This window comes from Scyliorhinus torazame, chromosome 9 (genome assembly GCF_047496885.1).
Source record: "Scyliorhinus torazame isolate Kashiwa2021f chromosome 9, sScyTor2.1, whole genome shotgun sequence".
Taxonomy (NCBI): Eukaryota; Metazoa; Chordata; class Chondrichthyes; order Carcharhiniformes; family Scyliorhinidae; genus Scyliorhinus; species Scyliorhinus torazame.
The window spans coordinates 242,608,252-242,633,233 of NC_092715.1; the positions used below are offsets into that span (position 1 = coordinate 242,608,252).

The window sequence follows — 24,982 nt, forward strand, 5'->3', positions numbered from 1 at the left end:
AAACAAATGGGAAGCAAGAGATAAACTTGCAAGGAGCTTTCCGTATGAAAACTGCACAATTTAAGGATGAGAAAGATCAGACTCAAAATCAGATAAGTGATCAGCTTCCTTAATTATGTGACTTGTACCAATCGGGGCCGGTTTAGCTCAGTTGGCTAGACAGCAGCTTTGTAATGCAGAGCGAGTCCAACAATGTTGGTTCGATCTTCGTACCGGCTGAGGTTATTCATGAAGGCCCCTTCTTCTCAACCTTGCCCCTGGCCTGAGGTGTGGTGATCCTCAGGTTAAATCACAATCAGTCAGCAGCCTTTGGTCATCTGGGATTATGGAGACTTTACTTATTTGTACCACCAATTGGGTATATAAAAGTATTGCAGAACTAACAGTGGGACACAGAAAACCTGGAACTTATAGCTCACATCATATAACAAACCCATGCTATTCTAATAGTAGATATAGTGCTAATACTCCCACACACTCAATTCCAGATAGCCATCTCTGCACTCATTCTTGAATCACTTTCTTTTTCATTATCCAATTACTAATCTTTGGTGGCATTATTTTGATGCACCTCCACTGGTTGGAGTCATACCTGCCCAAAGGAAGATTTCATAGAATTTACAGTGCAGAAAGAGGCCATTCGGCCCATCAAGTTTGCACTGGCCCTTGGAAAGAGCACCCTACCCAAGCCCGCACCGCCACCCTATCCCCATAACCCAGTAACCCCAATTTTGGACACTAAGGGCAATTTACCATGTCCAATCCACCTAACCTGCACATCTTTGGACTGTGGCAGGAAACCAGAGCACCCGGAGGAAACCCACGCACACACGGGGAGAACGTGCAGACTCCGCACAGACAGTGACCCAAGCCGGGAATCAAACCTGGGACCCTGGAGCTGTGAAGCAATTGTGCTAACCACTATGCTACCGTGCTGCCCATGGTGGCAGTTGTTGGAGAAATCGTCTGATTTCCAGGACATCACTGCGGGAGTTCTTCAGTATAACCTCCGAGGCCCAACCATCTTTACCTACTGCATCAGTGGCCTTCCTTCCATCATAAGGTCAAAAGTGGCCATGTTCGCTGATGGTTGCACAATGTTCAGTACCATTTGCAACTCCCCAGATACTGAAGTAGCCCGTGTCCAAATACAAAAAGACCTGGATAATATCCAGCTCGAGTTGACAAGTAGCAAGTACCATTCATGCCATACAATTGCCAGACAATAACCACCTCCAACAAGAGAAAATAACCTTTGCCCCATGACATTTGTTGGCATTACCATGTTGCTCTTTGTTCTTTAGGGTTTGGGCCAAAGTTGGTATCATGATCGGTACAGGCTTGGAGGGTCAAAGGGCCTGTTCCTCTGCTGTTTTGTTCTTTAAATCCCCACAATCAACATCCTCGGTGTTACTATTGACCAGAAACTGCATTGGACTAGCCATATGAATACTGAGGCTACAAGAGCAGGTCAAGGGCTTGGAATCCTACAGCGAGCAACTCAACTCCTGACTCACCAAAGCCTGTGCACAATCTGAGAAGTACAAGTCAGGAATGTGATGGAATACTCTCCACTTGTCTGGTAGTGCAGCTCCAAAGAAGCTCAATACAGGACAAAGCAGCTCACTTGATTGGCATCCCTTCTGCAATCATTAACTCCCTTCATCACCTACGGACAGTGGCAGCCATGTGTACCATCTACAAGATGCACTGCAGGAACTCACTAAGGCTCTTCAAACAGCATCTTCCAAACCCGCGATCATCTAAAGGGAAAAAAGCACCAAAATGCATGGGAGCATCCTCACCTAGAGGTTCCTCATCAAGCCACTCGCCATATTGACGTGGAAATATATTGACATTCTTTCATTGTCGCTGGGTCAAAGTTCCTGGAATTCCCTCCCTAACAGCACTGTGGATGTACCTACATCACATGGCAGTTCAAGGCGGCGGCTCACCACCACCTTCTCAAGAGCAATTAGGGATGGGCAATGAATGCTGGCCAAGCTAATGAAGTCCGCAATCCTTGAATGAATAAAAAGAAAATCATGCTCCGCATTGATGGTGATATGCAACACATTATAGTTCTGCTTCCTTCTGTGACACCAACACTGTTACACAACATTACAAGTTCATCAATCCTGGAGTAGGTGACCCTTTCCATAGCCATTCCTTCAGTCAGCATGTTGCTGGGATGCCCTCACAAAATTCCTCACTTTCCATCCCATTTCCAAAAGTCTAGTAAGGACAGGACTTTCCAATAGCTCTTTCAGCTTCATAGCTTACTTCTATTTTAAAACACATAAATTAGATTATCCCTCAACTTTCTAATGGAATAAAAGTCAAGTCTATGCAAGCTGTCCTCATAAATCCCAGAATAATTCTGGGAAATCTACTCGTAGTCCCTCCAAGACCAATCTATTATCTCGGAGGTATAGTGCCCAGAACTGAATACAGTTGGGACCTGACCAAAGCTGTATACGGGGGCTGGTTTAACTCAGTTGGCTGGACAACTGGTTTGTGATGCAGAACAAGGCCAACAGCGCGGGATGAATTCCTGTACTGGCTGAGGTTATTCATGAAGGATCTGTCTTCTCGACCTTGTCCCTTGCCTGAGGTGTGGCGATCCTCAGGTTAAACCACCACTAGTTAGCTCTCCCCCTCAAAGGGGAAAGCAGCCTACGGTCATCTGGGACTATGGCGACTTTACCTTTACCCCGCCCCCCCCTTTTATTTCCATCCCCTTTGAAATAGTCTTTTTGATCAATTTGAGTATCTGTTCACAGGTTTTTATTAATTTGGATTCATGGACACTCAACTAGATGATCTCACACATGTCTATGTTGGCCTTAATTTGCCATAATTCTGTCCACTCACTTAAACTGTCCCCTTGTAACTTACTGCGCCCATCTGCACAATTTAGTATGTCTGCTAACTTGTCATCTGAAAACTTGGATGTACAATTCTCTATTCCTTTTTCCAAAATCACTGCAACAGATGGTGAAAAGCTGAGGGCTCAGTACAGATTTCAGGGAACACCACTTGTCACACCCAACCTCATTTGTCCCTTCTCTATCTCCTCGCTCTCAAACTAGTCATAAAGTTGTCTCCAATTCTGTGAGCTTTCATCTCTGCTGACGTGCAAAACCTTATTAAAACTTGCATTTATATAACACTATATGCAATGCCTTGTCCCAAAGCACTCTATAACTAATGAAGTGTTTTTCTGAAGTGTAGTCACTGCTGCAATGCAGGAATCCTTCAATGTCTTATGGAAGTCCATACAACTAATAACAATCCGTATTTAGTATCTTGAATGAAAACATTTCCAAAACACTTCACAGGATAATTATCAAACAAAATATGATACAAAGCCACAGAGATAGGGAGGGTGAGGCAATGGAGAGTTTTGAATACAGGAATGAGAACTTTAACATTGAAACACCATCCATAGACACTCCCTTATCCATCTTGTTAGTGACTTCCTCAAAAAATGACCAAGTATTGTCTACTCCATGGGGTTAAGAGGTACAGACACATCTGAGCCACTATGGCTGACTCCAGTTGTACACCGCCTTCTTCTTGTGTGTCATGCAATCGATTGTGTGACCCTAGTGACCAGGCACTGATTTAGCAATGTGGGCGATACAGCTGGCTTGTAATGCAGAACAATGCCAGCAGCACGGGTTCAATTCCCGTACCGGCTCCCCGAACAGGCGCCAGAATGTGGCGACTAGGGACTTTTCACAGTAACTTCATTGAAGCCTACTTGTGACAATAAGCGATTATTATTATTATAGTTGTCACGGTTGAATAGCTGCTATTGTGTGCAATCTGTGAGAATTGGATGTCAGTTTTGACCCGTGCTAGGAGTATGAGATTGGGGTGAAAAAGAAGAATGTGAGGCATGAGTCCAATAGAAAGTTGTTGGTAGGTGAGTGATGGGCATGAGGTGAATTGAGCAGTGGCTGGGGACAGTGGTGCAGATGGTAGGATGTAGCATTTGAAAAAGCATTCACTGACATTGACCATTTGTGTGAGATCACGGAGCCTCGTGTGGCACCGTCCCAGGATTCTTGGGGTTTTACTCCTGGCATTGACTTCCACAGCTGTCTGCTCCCACTTCCCTTTGATCATGTCTAGAAGGTTACTTTCCCCCTGTGAATGCAGGACAAATCTCCTCCTTTCCACCTCTGCTACCAACACCTTTAGCGCAGTGTCTGAAAACCGTGGGAACTTGTTCTCTCGTATGCCATTCCTCACTGTTTCCCAGATGGGTTTTACTTCTGCCCGACTCCTAACACTTGCTCCAGCCCCGCTACGCAGAGAGAAAAATTGAGTGAATGCTTCAGGTCAATGACTCTCAGTCAGAACTGTTATCAACCTGAGATGTTAACGAAGTGTCCCTCTCTACAGATACTGCCTGGCCTGCTGGAGAATGAAAGGGTAAGAATTGGAAAACCATAGAGGAAAACTCAACAAGCGTAGCATGGTCTTCCTTCTCCCTAACCCAATTCCAACATAACCATTATCAATTTAAATTAATTGCAGCATTAGCGTGCTGAAATATATTGTAGAGTAATGAAAACCACTAAAGGAATTTATTTGGATCTGACGTAACAATAGGGTGTAAAGATACAATTCAGAGCTTTTATATGAATGAGTTTGAAGTCCAAGACAAGCTTGATGGCTTAAAAGGTTCATTTGAAATTTATCCCAGTGTTGAGAAAAACTAGCAAGGAAAATTTGCAAGTAGTGACAATCATGAGGGAGCAAATCTACAGTGGGAAATATTAATAGATTGGAAGTAGAATAATGGTATCTCCATATTAAAAAAGTTGACTAAAAAGAAAAAGCAATAACAGTTTCTGTAGTATGTCTTCTATTCCATGCAAAACAGTAGAATTGATGATGAGTGGTAAAAAAACATAAGAATTATCCATCAAAAAACCTGGTAGACAGCAGTCTACATGATATTTGAGGTCATGATGTGGGTTGCCGGCGTTGGACTGGGGTGAGCATAGTAAGAAGTCTTACAACACCAAGTTAAAGTCCAACAGGTGTGTTTCGATATCACTAGCTTTCGGAGCGCTGCTCCTTCCTCAGGTGAATGAAGAGGTATGTTCCAGAAACATATATATAGACAAATTCAAAGATGCCAGACAATGCTTGGAATGCGAGCATTAGCAGGTGATTAAATCTTTACAGGTCCAGAGATGGGGTAACCCCAGGTTAAAGAGGTGTGAATTGTGTCAAGCCAGGACAGTTGGTAGGATTTCGCAGGCCAGATGGTGGGGGATGAACGTTGTCTACCGCATACGCTGCAGGAAAGGATGTCCCGAAGCGTGGTACATTGGCGAGACCATGCAGACGCTGCAACAATGAATGAACGGACATCGCGCGACAATCACCAGACAGGAATGTTCCCTTCCAGTCGGGGAACACTGGAGCAGTCAAGGGCATTCAGCCTCTGATCTTCGGGTAAGCGTTCTCCAAGGCGGCCTTCAGGACGTGCGACAACGCAGAATCGCCGAGCAGAAACATATAGCCAGGTTCCGCACACGTGAGTGCGGCCTCATCCGGGACCTGGGATTCATGTCGCATTACATTCATCCCCCACCATCTGGCCTGCAAAATCCTACCAACTGTCCTGGCTTGACACAATTCACACCTCTTTAACCTGGGGTTACCCCATCTCTGGATCTGTAAAGGTTTAATCATCTGCTAATGCTCGCATTCCAAGCATTGTCTGGCATCTTTGAATTTGTCTATATATATGTTTCTGGAACAGACCTCTTCATTCACCTGAGGAAGGAGCAGCGCTCCGAAAGCTAGTGATATCGAAACAAACCTGTTGGACTTTAACCTGGTGTTGTAAGACTTCTTACTGATATTTGAGGAAGTGACAATTGAAGTTTACTGCGCTGAATCCCATAACATTGAATACTTGGATTTTCAAAAGTAATTTGAAAAATGTACACATGGTAGTTAACTCATTAAGCTTAAAGTGTGGCTTCAATAGCCATTAGTTAGAGGGGAAATGTTAGGACATTGGTTGGGAAGGGCAGGGTTACTGAATGAAGTTCTCCAGGGGGCAGTGTTTGTTCAACTGCAGTTTTCAATTTATGTCATCAATGACTTGGATTCTGGAATGAAATGCAATTTGATTAAACCACACCACTAAAGAGGGGGACAGGAGAATCAAATGGGATTGCCACAAACAATAGAATGTGTAAAATAAAATGATTAGAACAATAGCAATTGAAATATGATCCACTCAAGTCAAGTACATTGGAAAGAAAATAGGCAACATGTATAATTTGTGAATGCTCTTTGAAGTAGCTAGCATTAACCCAAACGAGACATAGAAGTTCAACATGCACACCCAATGTAGAGTAGCAATTAACAAAGCCAATATAATCATGAATTACATAACCAACAGCAGCATACAAGCCTGAGAAAGCTGTGACCAAGAAAAGTGCTTTCCTTATGCTGCACCTCAAGTAGTATGTCCAGTTCAGGTTACAGAGAAACAGGGAAGATATCCAAGTGCAGAGAAAAGCCACAGAGCTGATTCTTAGTGTTAAGAGGTCTAGGTTATGAGGAAATGTGCAGTAATGTGGGTTTTTCAACTTGGAAAGGAGGCATCTGAGAAGTGACCTTAAAGTGGTACCTTATATAGTAAATGATATGGAAAGGGCAATCTGGAATGCTGCTTTACATAAACTGGTGGGGGTCGTACAAGGATACAAAAATTGAAACAAGGTAAATTTGGGATTGATATCAGGAGGCACTTGACAGAGCAAGTGATGAACACTGGGAATTGACTTCTGGGCAAAGTGATAGAGGCAAAAAGCATTAATTATTTAATAAACAATCAGATGCAGCAATGGGAGGAGTACAAGTTATTCTGGATGGATGCATTAGGTTTTGTCAAATGACTTTACTCATCCGCAAGCATCTTATGGACTATTGTACATGTAAAAAGTGTCAAAATATTTAATGAGCATCATACTTACAAGACGTGATTTAACCCGTTTTGGTAGCTCTTCATCTAATGTATAAACATCATCACGTTTTACTACAAGTTGAGAGCCATCTTCAAATTCAACCTAAAGAAGAATTTTCAGAACTATTGTTAAATTGATGAAGTCAACCTAACTGACGTTACAAATATTACTACAGTTACGAAATGTACAACTAATATAAGCATAGATTTTACTTTGCGCTGTGCAACACCTCGTTCACTCACTCTCAAGAAGTCCTGACCAAACATAACTTCTGCTTAGTAAAAGCAAAATACTCCAAATGCTGGGCAGCACGGTAGCATTGTGGATAGCACAATTGCTTCACAGCTCCAGGGTCCCAGGTTCGATTCCGGCTTGGGTCACTGTCTGTGCGGAGTCTGCACATCCTCCCCGTGTGTGCGTGGGTTTCCTCCGGGTGCTCCGGTTTCTTCCCACAGTCCAAAGCTGTGCAGGTTAGGTGGATTGGCCATGATAAATTGCCCTTAGTGTCCAAAATTGCCCTTAGTGTTGGATGGAGTTACTGGGCTATGGGGATAGGGTGGAGGTGTTGACCTTGGGTAGGGTGCTCTTTCCAAGAGCCGGTGCAGACTCGATGGGCCGAATGGTCTCCTTCTGCACTGTAAATTCTATGATAAAAACTGAAAATGCTGGAGAACCTCAGCGGGTCCGACATCATCCGTGGAGCGAGGAACAGAGTTAACAGACTCTACTTCAGAGCTCTTAAAAAGTCATACGGACTCAAAACATGAACTCTTTCTCTCTCCATAGATGCTGCCAGCTCTTCTGAGTTTTCCAGAAGACTGTTATTTAGATCACATTGTTATGATATCCTTGCATTCTGGCGCATTTCATTTTCTATGAGGAATCCTCCAATTAAACACAGCAGCAATTCTGGTAGAGCTAGTTGTTCCATCAATTCTGATACTAAATCACTAATTTGGTGTGGATTTTCTAGTGCCAAGAATCAAGTTAATGGTTGTGCTGATCAAGTTAGCACTTAGTTTTGCCAAAACAGTGACATCAATACACTTTTGTACACAATGGGCGATGGTACCGACAACATCCTACTGATTCTGGAGGTTGATGGCAGTAAAGCCACATATGCTGAAGTCATTGAGGCATTGGAGGCATATTTCAATCTTTGCAAGAACACCATCGGGAATACACAAAGTTCAATAAACATACCCAAAGCATTGACGCATTTATTTATGATGTTTGGTGATTAGCAGAAGGTTGAAGGTAGGATAATTTAAAAGAGGAGTTAATTCACACCAGAATAGCTTTCAGTCCTGAGAAGACTTGATGCTGGCGAAAGCAATTCAACTAGACAGACAAGCTGAGATCGGGAAGCAGAACCGATCGGTTGCCAGAGGAGAGATATACAGGCCGAATCCCAAAGTAACAGATATGAACAGAGAACATAGAACTGTCCAGCACAGTACAGGCCCTTCGGCCCATGATGTTGTGCCGATCTAGTCTGAAACTAAGGTCAAATCAACCTACTCCCAATCATTCTAGTGCACTGCATATGCCTATCCAATAACCGCTTGAAAGTTCCTAAAGTGTCCGACTCCACTACCATAGCTGGGAGTGCGTTCCACACCCCAACCACTCTCTGAGTAAAGAACCTGCCTCTGACATCCCTCCTATATCTTCCACCATGAACCTTATAGTTATGCCTCCTGGTAACAGCTACATCCACGCGAGGAAAAAGTCGCTGAACGTCCACTCTATCTATCCCTCTCATCATCTTATCACCTCAATTAATTCACCTCTCATCCTCCTTCGCTCCAATGAGAAAAGCCCTAGCTTCCTCAACCTTTCCTCGTAAGACCTACCCTCCAATCCAGGCAGCATCCTGGTAAATCTCTTTTGCACCCTTTCCAATGCTTCCACATCCTTCCTATAATGAGGTGACCAGAACTGCACACAATACTCCAAATGTGGTCTAACCAAGGTCTTGTACAGTTGCAGCATAACCTCACGGCTCTTAAACTCTATCCCCCTGTTAATAAATGCTAACACACTATAGGCTTTCTTCACGGCTCTATCCACTTGGGTGGCAACTTTCTGAGATCTATGGACATGAACTCCGAGATCTCTCTGCTCCTCCACATTCTTCAGAACCCTGCTGTTAACCCTGTAATCCGCATTCAAATTTGTCCTACCAAAATGAATCACCTCACACTTATCAGGGTTAAATTCCATCTGCCACTTTTCAGCCCAGCTCTGCATCCTATCAATGTCCCTTTGCAGCATCAGCAAATTTACTAACCCAACCTTCAACTCCATCACTGAAGTCATTGATAAAATCACAAATAGCAGAGGACCCAGCACTGATCCCTGTGGTGGACTGCTGGTGACTGGGCTCCAGGATGACAATTTACCACCTACCATCACCCTCTGACTTCTATGTGATAGCCAGTTACTGATCCAATTGGCCAAATTTCCTCCTTACTTTTGGGGACCATGGGGCACCTTATCAAACGCCTTACTAAAATCCATGTATACGACATCAACTGCTCTACCTTCATCTATATACTTAGTTAACTCCTCAAAGAATACAATCAAACTTGTGAGGCAAGACTTACCCCTCACAAATCTGTGCTGACTATCCTGGATTAAGCTGTATCTTTCCAAATGATCATAAATCCTATCCCTCAAGGCCCTTTCCAATAATTTACCTATGACCGAAGTGAGACTAACCGGCCTATAATTCCCAGGGTTATACCTATTCCCTTTCTTGAACAAGGAGACAACATTCGCCTCTCTCCAGTCTTCTGGCACTATTCCTGTAGACAATGAGGACATAAAGATCAAAGCCAAAGGCTCTGCAATCTCATCCCTCGCCTCCCAAAGAACCCTAGGATATATCCCATCAGGCCCAGGGGACTTATCTATCCTCAGGCTTCTCAAAATTTCTAACACATCTTCCTTCCGAATATCTACCTCCTCCAGCCTACCAGCCTGTATCGCACTATCCTCCTCAACAACATGGCCCCTCTCCTTTGTGAACACTGAAGAAAAGTATTCATTTAGGGCCTCTCCTATATCTTCAGACTCCATGCACACGTTCCCACTACTGTCCTTGACCGGCCCTAACTTCACCTTGGTCATTCTTCTATTCCTCACATAAGTGTAAAAAGCCTTGGGGTTTTCCTTTCCATATGGTTGAATAAGTCAAACTTTAAAAAGGAACAATAGAGAGAGAAGGAGAAACTTGCGGCGTGTAAAGCAATTCATGGCAGCAGCCCAGACTAGCCGTTCCTGGTGCGAAAGAGAAAGGCACCGGCGGGGAACAGTCCAGCCAAAGACGCGCCACACCATTGGTGCAAAAAGATGGGATATTTTCAGGCAGTTTGACACAGTAGAAAAAACCTGCAGAACACTCAAAAAGAAAGAGTTTTAAACAGAAACAGAATCCATGAAGTAGAAGACTCACAAGGCATTGAGATACCTTTCTCAGGAGAGATTACAGAACCAAGCAGAAACTATTACAGTACAGAGATCCTGATAGAAGGTCACAGGAGACACTTTAAATTCGATACTTAAGGAGCAGTTTCAGTTATTTCAGACACTGAACCATGGTTAAACAAGCGAGTTGTTCAACAATCCTAAATAAAGCTAGATGGACCAGGAGGAACAGAACTGAAAGTTTTGGGAGAACAGCTACATTAAAGCACAGAGAGCAATTGCTCTCTTACTAAAGTACATACATAATTGAAAATCAGAGTTGCTCACTTTTAAGTATAAAGGCATGTATGAAATTGAATCTAATCTGCAGAATAGAAGAGATACAAAATGGTGAAGGTCACTCATGAGACTTCAGAGCAGAATTTCCAAAGATCTTTACATGACTGGAAGAGTTAAACACAGTGTATTGTATACTCTAAACCCAGAAGCGAAAACAATGTACTTATATACACGCAGAAAGATTCCACGCCCTTTAATTCCAATGGTAAAGAAAGATCAACTCAATGGTAAGATGAGGTGTAATTTCATCCATAAAAAGAGCCAGTCAGTTGGTGCGCTCCGACTCTGAAGCCAAAAGTGCCACAAGAATTGTGTTTATCGAACACAACTCAATAAAGCTGTGAAATAAGATGACCATCCAATGGTGTCAGTAGGAGAGTTTAGCTAAATTAGGGAATAACTCAATATTCTCTAAATTGTTGTTTGACAGAACAGAACTTCAGTATCGCTGAAAAAAGTCAAATGTTGAAGCTTTGACCTGTCTTTTTCCAGTGACATTCTCTAAATTAGACACCAACAGCGAAATCAGGCAAATGCCATTAGAAGAGGAGTCCAAACTTTTCACAACTTTCATATTACCTACTGGAAGATTAGATTATCTTTTGGATTAACACTACATCAGAGATCTTTCATAGAACAATGTCAAATATTTTAGAGGGCTTATAAGGAGTTGTTTGCTACATGCATGATGTGTTGTTACATGGGTCCACTCAAGGTGAGCATGACACGAGAGTGCAGCGCTGAGAAGACTACAAGAGGCAGGCTTAACACTCAATTGTGAGCGGGAGAGCTTTCACAGCTAACAATTGGATTTGGTCACATAGTGAGTGCATCAGGAATAATGATTGATATGTTTAAGGCAAGAGTCATAAATGAATTTTCGCAAGCTGAGGCCCAAACCAAATTGTATCTAAATGCCTGTAAATATATGTCTCAGCCATACTGGGAAATGTAAATTATGTATGCCAAATGCAAACAGATGGAAAACGCAGACCACTCTATTACTCATCATGGTCATATTCAGACAAGAAACGGGCAGTAATCAAAAAGGATGCATTAACAGCCATGTGGGCAAGTGAGAAATTTCCTGACTACATCTTCACACTACAATAGAAACACAAATCTTTCATCATACTATTGAATTCAAAAGAGCCTGGAGTGATACATCAAGAGTTCAAAGGTTTGAATTAAGATTGATGAGGTTTGATACTTACATAATAATTTTTTTTATTGACACAAGTAGGCTTACATTAATACTGCAATGAAGTTAAATGTGAAAAGTCCCTAGTCTCCACATTCCGGAGCCTGTTCGGGTACACGGAGGGAGAATTCAGAACGTCCAAATTACCTAACAGCACGTCTTTCGGGACTTGTGGGAGGAAACCGGAGCACCGGAGGAATCCCACACAGACACGGGGAGAACGTGCAGACTCTGGATAGACAGTGACCCAAGCCGGGAATCGAATCTGGGATCCTGGCGCTGTGAAGCAACAGTGCTACCCACAATGCTACCCTGCAGCCCTGGTACATACTGTGCAGCCCTTGTATGGTATATGTTCAAGGGAAAAAACAGAGCACATCAGATGCATAATCATGCATTGAAATGGAGATTCCAGGCAAATGTGATATCAAGTTTTCGACAATGCCAAAGTCCATGCATTACTGGCAAATACACAAAGATTGAGTAAAATCAATGAAGTTGAAAAATCAGACAAGGAATCTGAACAGATCAGAGAATATTGCATTAGAGGATGGCCATCATGTATCTCACTTTGTTCTATCTTAGACCATATTTAGAGCAGACAGCAAATCTGACAGGGATCGATGATTTACTGGCATACATTGATAAAATAGTAATTCCAAAAACTTTGAGACTTGAGATCTTATAACATCCACATCAAAGTAATTTAGGTGTTACCATGTGCAGAGTCAGAGCAGAATATACGATTCGGTGGCCGGGTCTCTCAAAATCATTGGAAGAAATTATGTCCAAATGTATCACAGACAGGAATCAAAAGAACCAGTAATGTCATCTTTTTTTACTGCAAGACTATAGGAACACCTCAGAATAGATATATTTGAGCACTTAAGTAGACAAAAGAAACTCGATGATAGTAACCACAGAGCAGGAACATTATCAGATCTTCAACAAGGGAAACAGGCTTGGATCAGAGATCAATTGAGATGTGAAGAAACCATGGAGAAATCACCACACCATTACATTAGCCAAACGGAGCAGGGCATAAGAAGAAATAACAGAAGAGCTTGGATTGCAGATGAAAATCAGAGACCAGAGGGGCTGGATTCTAGGTCGGTGGGATCCTCCGTTTCGCTGGCAGCGCACTCAAACCCACGAATTTCCCGACGGCGTGGCGGTGCCCACAATGGGAAACCCCATTGGCCGGCTGGAGAGACGGAAGATCCCACTGCCGGCAGGGGCACGCCGTACTAGAAAACGGGTGCAGCAGGACGGAGAATCCTGCCCTATATTTCCATTGAAACTTCAAATGTTCAGAATAACGAGGAGACTGAACCATTAATTTCCAGGAACGTCAGGGAATGTTGAGGTCTGAACAGAGATGTAGTATAATAGAGTATGTTACATTAAGTCCCACAAAGGGTTAACTATAATAGCCTGTGATGTCAGAGAAGGAAGTGACATATTTATGTGATCAGAATCTAGGAGTAAGCACCATGGAAAGAAATGCGTGTAATAGATCATCCTCAGGGGCTGGTTTAGCACACTGGGCTAAATCGCTGGCTTTGAAAGCAGACCAAGGCAGGCCAGCAGCACGTTCAATTCCCGTGCCAGCCTCCCTGAACAGGCGCCGGAATGTGGCGACTAGGGGCTTTTCATAGTAACTTCATTTGAAGCCTACTTGTGACAATAAGCGGTTTTCATTTCATTTTTTCATAACTATAAATACGTTACAATAAAGTGAGGGTATTTGCAGCGAGCAGTCTTTGGGAGTTATGGAAACTACACCAGCCAAACAACACAATATAAAAAATACTCATCGAATCTGCAGAAAATGGAACAGAATTAAGTTTCAGGGCGACAACCTTTTATAAGGGTGAACTGTTTGTCTCCCCACAGACGACGCCGGACTGAATGTTTCCAGGTTTTTTATTTTAAAATTTCATCACCCATGATGTTTCTCTTTTGCTTTAGCAAATATATTTAAATTGTGCTTTTGGTTACTAAGATTAGGCGATTGCAAAAAAAAAAAAACAGAAATGCGCTCATTAAGTACATTCCATGATGCACAAACAGATGATAAATTTCATGATTGGGTCTTATCATAAACTACACATTTCTACAATTTACTTGTTTAACCACAATAAAGTGGATAAGGTTGTGAGCAGGTGGGGACCTTGTTTTACTGTACTAGAGCCTGCATATTTTTGAGAATTGATTCCTAAATCTGATCAATTTTGTACCAACTTTGTCATTCACTCACTTTTTATTTTAAAGTAATACTCCGGATTTATGTTTTATATTCTCTTTGCTATCTTGCACAACTCTACAAGATCGGGGGTGTCATTCTCCAACCCCCCGCCGGGTTGGAGAAACGCTGGGGGCTGCCGTGAATCCCGCCCTCGCCGGTTGCCGAAGTCTCTGACACCGGATATTCGGCGGGGGCGGGAATCGGGCCGCTCCGGTTGGCGGGCCCCCCCGCTCGATTCTCCGGCCCGGATGGGCCGAAGTCCCGCCGATAAATTGCCTGTCCAGCCGGCGTGGATTAAACCACCTTTTGAACGGTGGGACAAGGCGGCGCGGGCGGGCTCCGGGGTCCTGGGGGGGGGCGCGGGGCGATCTGGCCCCGGGGGGTGCCCCCACGGTGGCCTGGCCCGCGATCGGGGCCCACCGATCCGCGGGCGGGCCCGTGCCGTGGGGGCACTCTTTCCCTTCCGCCTCCGCCACGGTCTCCACCATGGCGGAGGCGGAAGAGACTCCCTGCACTGCGCATGCGTGGAAAACTGTCAGCGGCCGCTGACGCTCCCGCGCTTGCGCCGCCCGGGGATGTCATTTCCGCGCCAGCTGGTGGGGCAACAAAGGCTGTTTCCGCCAGCTGGCGGGGCGGAAATTCCTCCGACGTCGGCCTAGCCCCTCAATGTTGGGGCTTGGCCCCCAAAGATGCGGAGCACTCCGCACCTTTGGGGCGGCGCGATGCCCGTCTTATTGGCGCCATTTTGGGCGCCAGTCGGCGGACATCGCGCCGTTTCGGGAGAATTTCGCCCCAGGTCTCAGATTATAGTGACTCAGGAACATAGGCCACGATCTACTGTCCACGTTACACTCTCGCTCTCGTGCAACACAGCCGGTTAATCCCGGGAGGGGCTTCCCAGCAGCCTTCACGGACCCGGCGAATCCCACACCATTTCTCTGTGGAATCAAGTGCGTTCCCCGTGGCACCTGTGCCAGCCCCTCAATGGTAGTGGTCCAGGTGTGGCGCCGGGTTTTCTGTCGTAAAAGTCTACGGATTCTCTGTTGGTGTCAGTCTCAGAAACGGAGAACTCAGTCCTCTAAGGATGCTCTAAACTGGTGAGAAACTCCCCAGGGCCCCAAAAAGTGACTTAAGTATTGTTTTAATGCGGTGGGGAACTTGCTGGCAGAGCTGGAGGGAAACTCCCTGAAAAACCCGCCACAAATGAACTTGGATATTTTTCCGCATTAAATTCCCCCATAGTGAAAAATGAGGAGGATGATAAGGATAGACTTTAGGATGATATAGGCTGGTTAAATGGGCAGATGCGTGGCAGAGGAAATTTTATGTGGAGAAGTCTAGCTGATGGCATGGCCACCAGCGGTGGAACTAAAGGACAGGCGATGCACCACCTCCTAATGTCAGGGAAATTGGGATTTGGGGAGAGGGGTGAAGAGAAAGAGAAAGAAAATTAAATGAAAATCGCTTATTGTCACAAGTAGGCTTCAATGAAGTTACTGTGAAAAGCCCCTAGTCGCCACATTCCGGCGCCTGTTCGGGGAGGCTGTTACGGGAATTGAACCGTGCTGCTGGCCTGCTTTCAAAGCCAGCGATTTAGCCCTGTGCTAAACAGCCCCTACGAGTCCCAGTAGGGATTTAAACATGAGAAAAAACATTTAGATTTGAGACTTTGGGGAATGTGGATACAACAGGGAGGAAGGGTGATGGGCGAGGAGAACTTGGTACAAGGCGGAATACAGGAGCAATTTGGAGGCTGTGAAGTTCACGGGGAATGGAAAGTCAGTTCTGGTCGAATTGGAATAGATTAGAATACGTCTTAAGGTGACAAAGGCATGGATGAGAGATTCAGTAGCAGGAAACAGTCTTGTAATGCGCTGATTCAATTAACCAAAGGGTCCTTTGGTAACAGTTTAATGCATTCAAATAGTGTAGATGGGCTTTAGAGTGGTTTCACAGGTCAGCGCAACATCGAGGGCCGAAGGGCCTGTACTGCGCTGTAATGTTCTATGGTACTAATGACCATGTAAATTACATTCATCTTTCATATTATCTATATACATCTTATAGAAATATATATGATCCAATTTTATTTGAACCTCTTTACTATCGCGACCATTAATGCTAACATAATCTGAGGTACCATGATACAGAAATCTGATTTGAGCTGATGGGCAGAATTGATGTATAGCGAGTGTAATGAAATATTAATTTGACCAATTCGACACATTTCCATCATAAATGTATTTCTAAAATGCTGGGTGTTGTACTTTGACTCTGTAATAAGTTCAGAAAGTTGTTCCAGACATCGAGGTTGGAGAAGAGGCATGCCTCAAATGGCGAAAAGTACTTTTAAGTCAGCTGCATATCATGACCAGAGATCTCAATAATATATTCATTAACTATCAATAGTTTTGTAATGCAATTAACAGGCAAGCCCAGAGCTGAAGCAGACAAAACATTAAAATGTTATTACTCATTATAATCGTGCTTAGATATGAGGACTCTCATGTACTTTAGAAATGACTGTATTGCTGATAACAGGAACTATTTTGCACAACTTGAGCATGTGTGCAAATATTAGCAACATCACAAAGCTACTTCCATCGGTTAGTGTCATTTAATTCAGCAGCATTTCACCGAGATTCTGTATTTATGTAAAACTGAACATTATCCAAGCCAATAAATACAAAACAATGTTGGTTATTAAATGAAATGTGCAGAATGTTTCTGCAGAAACAATGGATAATTCCACCATTTATAATTAGTTTTCTTCCTCATTCATACTCGTCTACTTCCATAGATCAAAAACCTAATTACTTCAAGAAAATTTGCCACGTACTATATCCCATTTAATAAACACAACTTATACAGCTCTGCCTTCATGAAATTTATGATTAACTAGTTTCATGATATTAAAATGTACCAGGAAGATTTCCATGTGTTTAAATAAACTTACTCAAATGTGAGTTATTAAAATGGTGATTTCATTTTTAATTGATATGCCACAGAATGTTTTTGCAGCATATAAACAGGTTGCCCCAAGCAACACTAATACCATGTTAACTTTAAAAAAAATGACAGATTCGGAACATTTCATAAGCAACAAGGCGCTGGATTAACTTGGAAAATCACACTGCACCATTTGATTGTGCCAACAATCCCAATACACCAGTATATTCTCCAAAATGTATCACGCAATAAAACTATAGTGATTGCAAATTAAGTGTATGTTCCTGACAAATACTTTTACAAGAATGACATGCAATACAAATATACAAATTCAATGTACCTAGTGTACAGGCAGCCTTCACGGTGGCTGTCCTTAGGCTTGTAACAATTTTGCGAGCAATGCACAAGCTTAAAAAAACATCAACAAATTAACATGACTGCTTAGATATACTGCCAAACTGACCTCATCAAAATTCATTTTTTGACAAAGGATTATTAATTCTGTGAAATACAAAATACCAGAATATTTTGATCTAATCTTTGTTGGGTTTTAAATGCAAATTTCTACAGATTCAAATTTCAAATGGAAAAAAGTACACCTTTGTATTGAGTAGATATTTTGTTAGGGTTGACAAATATATTTATCTAAATATAGATCTAATAAAGATTGAAACTGTAGGAATCTATTCTTAGTGTCCACTGATCTTTTCACATCTCACGTGTTTTTAGTAAAAGCTGTTGTAAGAAAGCATTTTTTATTTTCTAATTGGTTAAAAAGAATCTAAAAAGTGAAAGTGAGAAAATGAAGAGCAAGCCAAACTTTGCAGTGATTTTATTATCCTTAGTTCTATTAAGTGAGAGAGAATGTGGTTCAGTAATGACTCCCTAGTATCTCAAAGAGAGATTCCTAGCCTATTTCCAGCACTGCTTATAGCAGCATGGTTTAGGCCAAAGGTCAACAGCACAATTGAGGACTGAATCCCCATAGTAAAAGAACTACAGCTCAGTACACAATACTCTAATGCATTGTTAGAAGCTTTAGCTAACAGTAATAGCACAATAAATCCTGCAGCCAGATGCATTAAAAAATGGATGTTGCTATAAAGACCAGGATTCATGAGTTGTGGACTGTTGCAAACTGTTGGGAACAATTATGCAGTTGCCATTTTTAACATATTAGCATATGATTATGCACCTCTTTGCAAACTATAAAGGACAAAGCTTTTAAAATTGATATTTCCATCTGCGTCTTTTTCTCTCCCTCCCTTCCCCTGATTGGAAATGATATTTATCCTATATGAGCATACTATGAGTAAATGAAGAAGACTATGTAACCAAACCTGTTAAACTAAAAGTACAGGCAATTTAGTAGTGTTGCATACTATGCAATTAATTTGTAAAACGATATGCGTTATGAAACATTTAGAATAGGCTGCAACCAAATCTGATAGAAGCCAAGGCTTCTATATTGCAAATTATATTTTATTCCCATTTAGGCTATTTTTCTTAAAGGGAAATCATCAGCAAGTAATGATTCGAGATACAATGTCGAGCTATTAACTTCCGATAGCTTGAAATCACTGGACAATAAAAAAAATCTTTTTAACTTCTGGAGCTGTTAAAATGCATTTCTTTAAAGGAAATCTGATAATGAAGTTGCTGCACCAACTGAACTCTTGTGGCATTCTTGATAGTGTTGCACTATTATCATAGAGGTGAGAGTCAAAGTTTGGACAGAGATTTGGAAAGGGCATGAAATAAGTATTTTTTGATCAGATCTCAGAAAATGTGTATTTTTCCCACCCATTGTAGCAGTATAAAAAAGTACACAGCTGGTTAAGGGTGTACAGCTGCAGAAATTAAATTTTGATGACCAGTCTGAATTCACAGTAGAAACTAAATATGCATGTCTTGTAATCATTCTGTGCCCGCTCCCTTGCCACAAACTCTCCCAACCCCATCTCTGTTAACTGAGCTATTCGCTCGGAAATTTTAAAAAATGCAAACCCTTATCTAAACTAACTCCATGTTTCAATCTGTTTTAAAACCCCTTAGAAGAATAACTGCTTAATTACTGTTACTCCCTAAGGAAAGACGTGCTTCCCATTTTTTATTGAGAAAATCATGTTGATGCATTCTAGGATTGCCCTACAATGGACAGGCATGCACAGACTGTAAAATAAGAAAAGAAATAGGAGTAATAGCAGGTCATTTGGCGCCTTGAGCCTGCTCCGCTATTCAATAAGATCATGGCTAATCTGATTGTGACCTTAACTTTACTTTCCTGCCGATTCGCACTACCCGCGACTCCCTTCTGGATAAAAAATCTGCCTAACACTGCCTTGCATATATTCAATGACCCAGTCTTCACTGCTCTCTTGGGTAGAGAATTGCAAATCCTCTGAGAGAAGAAATTCCTTCTCATCTTCACCTTAAATGGGAGACTCCTTAATCTGAAACTGTTTCCCCCATATCCCCGCATTCTAGATTCCCCAATGAGGGGCAAGATCCTCTCAGCATCCACCCCACCATTGCCCTTTAGAATCATGTACTTTTCAGTATGATCACCTCTGATCCTTCTAAATTCTAATCAGTATAGACACAACATGCTCAAACCTTCCTCATAAGACAAGCCCTTCAGGCTAGAAATCAACCTTCTATGAAATGTCTTCAATACAAATCTTGAATAAGGTGGCCAAAACTGTGCAGTTTTCTGGATGTGGTTTCACCAATGCCTTCACAATAGTAACAAGGCTTCGCTAATTTTATACTCTACATCGCTCTTGCAACAGGGGCTGGTTTAGCTCACTGGGTTAAATCGCTGGCTTTTAAAGCAGACCAAGGCAGGCCAGCAGCACGGTTCAATTTCCGTACCAGCCTCCCCGAACAGGTGCCGGAATGTGGCGACTAGGGGCTTTTCACAGTAACTTCATTGAAGCCTACTTGTGACAATAAGCGATTTTCATTTCATTTCATTTCAATAAATGGCAGCATTCCATTTGCCCTCCCAATTACTCACTATGCTTGCATGCTAATGTTGTGTTTTGTGTACAACACCCAAATCTCTTTGTATCACAGCATTCTATAGTTTCTCTCCATTTAAACAATATTCTCTTTTTCTATTCTTTCAACCGAGTGGTTAACCTCACATTTTTCCACTTTATACTTCATCTGCCAATTTTTCTTCCACTCATGTATTCTATCCATATCCCTTTGCAGACTCTTTGCATCTTCCTTTCCTACCTACCTTTGTATCGTCAGCAAATTTGGCTACAACAGATTTCATCCATGACATTAATATAAGATTGTAAATAGTAGGGTTCCCAGCACGAACTGACCAATAGGTTGCTGCTTTCTGTCTCCCTCCTTTCTTTAATTTGGGAGGGGGAGGATCACATTTCTGGTTTTCTAAACCACTAGAACCTTTCCCGATTCCAAGGAACATTGGAATATTACAACCAATACATCCACTATCTCTTCAATCATCTTTGAGATTGCAAAGACAGGTGGAGCTCCTAATGTTAGTATTAGATTGGGAAAAAATATCAATTCAAATCCAAGACTAAGGACAGAGTGCAAAATTACTGAAGTTGCTTGACACACAAAGGCCTTTGGCCCTATAGTTTACCGTGGCTACCAATTTTATGATCAGGAAATGGTTTTTAAGTAATGGGTTAAGAGACATTCCAATTAGTTGTCTCATTTATGTTAAGTCTCACAATGGTTTCCTGAATGTCATGGAGTTTTTGAATGTCATGCACGTTTTTCTTTCCCCCACTCAGAAGTCAGCCTGCCAGATGAGAAGCGCTCCAGAAAAAGCAGCATTCCAGAAACAGATAGATTTAGTCCACATTCGGAGTAGATCTTGTGGGATGGATGGAGCGAGATCAAAGACAGGTCAGGGCTCGAGGGGGATAGGCAAGACATCAGAGGTAGAGTTGACTGTGGGAAAGATTGGACAAATGCGATGGAGATTGGATACAGAGATGGAGGAGGTCGAGGGAGGCTTGGGTTTCAGGTAACGTCAGGGGACATGGGCAGTTCCAGCACTCGGGGTCAGAAATGGGGGAGTTGGGCAAGAACTGCAAGATTGAAGAGGTACGGGGGAAAGATCAGAGGGAAGTCTCCTGTTGGAGCGAGGGGCTCAGTAATTGTGATGGGCACAGGATCAGTGACCATGAAGAAAGGAAGCATCGGAGGAATTGTACAGGGAGAGGAGACGACTCCAGACGGAATTTGACCTTCTGACCACCAGAAAGGCGGAGGTACTGTGGAGGAAGGCACAGGGGAGGAGTTATGAATATGGGGAAAAGGCTAGTCGCCTGTTGGCTCATCAATTGCGAAAGAGGGCAGCAGCGAGGGAGATAGGAGGAATTAGAGACGAAAGGGGAGACACGGTGCGAAGGGCAGGAAAGATAAATGAGGTGTTCAAGACCTTCTATGACGAACTGTATAGGTCTCAACCCCCAGAGGGAGAGGAGGGGATGCGGCAGTTCCTGGACCAATTGAGGTTCCCGAAAGTGGAGGAGCGGGGGGTGGTAGGCCTGGGGGCACCGATTGGGGTGGACGAGGTTATTAAGGGACTGGGAAGCATGCAAGCAGGGAAGGCCCCAGGACCAGATGGGTTCCCGGTGGAGTATTACAGAAAATATGTGGACTTGTTGGCCCCGTTGATGGTGAGGACGTTCAATGAGGCCAGGAAAGGGGGGACTCTAACCCCGACGATGTCGGAGGCGACGATATCGTTAATTTTGAAGAGGGATAAAGATCCGTTGCAGTGCGGGTCCTATAGACCCATTTCATTATTGAACGTGGACGCCAAATTGTTGGCAAAGGTACTGGCATCGATGATAGAGGACTGTGTCCCGGGGGTGGTGCACGAAGACCAGACAGGGTTCGTAAAAGGGAGACAACTGAATGTTAACGTGCAACGACTATTAGGGGTGATAATGATGGACTTCCGGGTGCGGCGATGACCAGCTGAGTCGCACGTTTCGGCAGCTCCCGGTGAAACGGACCTTAGGGCTCTTGATAGGAGCCCCAACGGCAATTTTGACGGCTAAAAACACTGTGCGGTAAACCAGAAGGGAATCCCCCCTGGATACGGATGAAAAAAGGAGGAGAAAGTGGCCGGATTGCAGTGGATCCTTTAGAACACCGAGTCTCGTTATACGCGGATGACCTATTGTTATACGTGTCGGACCCAGCGGGGGGGATGATAGAGGTTATGCGAATTTTGAGGGGGTTCGGGGATTTCTCTGGGTATAGGCTAAACATGGGGAAGAGTGAATTATTTGTGATACATCCAGGGGACCAGAGTAGAGAGATAGAAGGCTTGCCTCGAAGGAAAGTGGAAAGAAACTTCCGATACCTGGGGATTCAGATCGCTAGGAGCTGGGGAACCTTGCACAGACTTAATCTGACACGGTTGGTAGAACAAATGGAGGAGGACTTCAAGAGGTGGGACATGCAGCCTCTATCGCTGGCGGGCAGGGTGCAAGCAATTAAGATGATGGTCCTCCCGAGGTTCTTATTTGTATTTCAATGTCTCCCTATACTAATCACCAAGACCTTTTTTAATAAAATAGACAGGAGCATCACGAGCTTCGTGTGGGCAGGTAAAGTTCCGAGAGTAAGGAGGGGGTTCCTTCAGCGTAGTAGGGACAGAGGAGGATTGGCACTACCGAACTTGGGCGATTACTATTGGGCCGCCAATGTGGCAATGATATGTAAATGGATGATGGAGGGTGAGGGAGCGGCTTGGAAAAGACTGGAGAGAAAGTCCTGTAAAGGGACGAGTTTAGAGGCGCTGGTGACGGCGCCGCGACCGATCTCACCTAAAAAGTTTACCACGAACCCGGTGGTGGCGGCAACATTGAATATCTGGGGACAGTGGAGGCGACAGAGAGGGGTGCGGGGAGCCCTTGTGGGGTCCCCAATCAGGAACAACCATAGGTTCGCCCCAGGAAGAATGGATGGAGGATTTCAGAGCTGGTACCAGTTGGGAATTAGGAGGGTGGGAGATTTATTTATAGATGGGACTTTTGCGAGCTTGGGAGCATTGGAGGAAAAGTATAAGTTGCCCCGGGGAAATTTCTTGAGATATATGCAGGTGAGGGCGTTTACTAGACAACAGGTGAGGGAATTTCCGTTGCTCCCGACACAGGGGATACAGGACAGGGTGCTTTCCGGGGTGTGGGTCGGAGAGGGCAAGGTGTCAGAGATTTACCGAGAGATGAGGGAAGAGGGGGAGGAGTCGGTGGGCGAACTAAAAGGAAAGTGGGAAGAAGAACTAGGGGAGGAGATAGAGGAGGGTATGTGGGCTGATGCCCTAAGCAGGGTAAATTCCTCTTCCTCATGCGCCAGGCTTAGCCTGATTCAATTTAAGGTGCTACATAGAGCACACATAACGGGAGCAAGATTGAGCAGGTTCTTTGGAGTGGAGGACAAATGTGGGAGGTGTGGCGGGAGCCCGGCAAACCACGCACATATGTTTTGGGCGTGCTCGGCACTGGAAGGGTATTGGAAGGGAGTGACGAGAGTGATTTCGCGGGTGGTGAAGGCCCGGGTCAAACCAGGCTGGGGGTTAGCTCTATTTGGAGTTGCGGAAGAGCCGGGAGTGCAGGAGGCGAAAGAGGCCGACGTTGTGGCCTTTGCGTCCCTAGTAGCCCGGCGCAGGATCCTACTCCTGTGGAAGGAGGCGAAACCCCCCGGACTGGAGGCCTGGGTAAATGATATGGCGGGGTTCATTAAACTGGAGCAGATAAAGTTTGCCCTGAGAGGATCGGCTCAAGGGTTCACCAGGCGGTGGCAGCCATTTCTCGACTACCTAGGGGAACGTTAGAGGGAAGACAGATGACCAACAGCAGCAACCCAGGGGGAAGGGGGGCGGGGTTTAGTTTAGTTTAGGTCAAAGATAAAGGGGTTTTGTTACTTGTGTATTGTTAAAAATTTCTGTATTGTTATTGTTGCGTTTGCTTTGTAAGAGGGAGAAAATTGTTGTTTGGGAAAAAAAATTCAATAAAACATATTTAAAAAAAAAGAAAGGAAGCATCGATAATCAGGTGTTGGAGGGGGCTGTTTGGTGATGGAGGGCTGTGGGGTTCTTATATCATGATATATCTTGGAGGTAAGGGCCGTGTTCACAGGTAGGCTTGGTGTACTGAAAGGAAGCACACTTGTGGCTCTTCGCCCTCAGGCAGAGCGATAAAGGCACCTACCCAATGGATCTGGTCCTTATTGCCTCCTTTCAACCTTTCAGAATTCTTAAGACCTCCTACATCCCTCCCCCCTCCACCATCTCTGCTAAAACTTAAAATAGTAGGGAGGTTGAGTTACTATTTCAGATTTTTTACATTTTAGCTTTCCACCCCACCCAAATCCACTTTGGGAGTTAAAGTTGCCCCTTTCGGATCCTTGCTGTTGTATGAAACTGTAGATTTACAGGCCAGTAATAAATTAATGTTCAACTTGATGAAGCATGATGAAGAAGCACAGTGATTATTCCCAAAAAGTGAACTCAATATCTGCGTTAAACATGATGGTCTTAAAAAAAGCTACCTCATTATATAGAACTATGTGGATTCACAAAACCTACAGCAGTATTGTTGGTATCTTCTGATTTCACAAACAAATCTGAAAACTTTTCATCACTAACATTTTGGTTCATATGTGACCTACCTAAAATTAATTAATTACATACAGTAGATTTCATGACTTTTAAAATCCAAACTAAAAAAAAAAAAAGCAAATCAGAACGTTTTGAATTAAAATTAAACTTTATTGTACATCTTAAAGAGGCAGGTG

General features: G+C 43.5%; 1 protein-coding gene across 4 annotated transcripts in view; it reads right to left on the reverse strand.

Annotated features, from left to right (window-relative positions):
* LOC140429773 (lysine-specific demethylase 4C-like) overlaps positions 1–24,982 on the reverse strand; it is a 557,303-nt gene that overhangs the window by 18,653 nt on the left and 513,668 nt on the right. For all 4 annotated transcript variants that reach the window (XM_072517215.1, XM_072517213.1, XM_072517214.1 and 1 more), the window contains one exon: positions 7,017–7,109. In XM_072517215.1, coding sequence (XP_072373316.1) covers positions 7,017–7,109 — 93 coding nt within the window. The remainder of the gene's footprint in view (positions 1–7,016; positions 7,110–24,982) is intronic.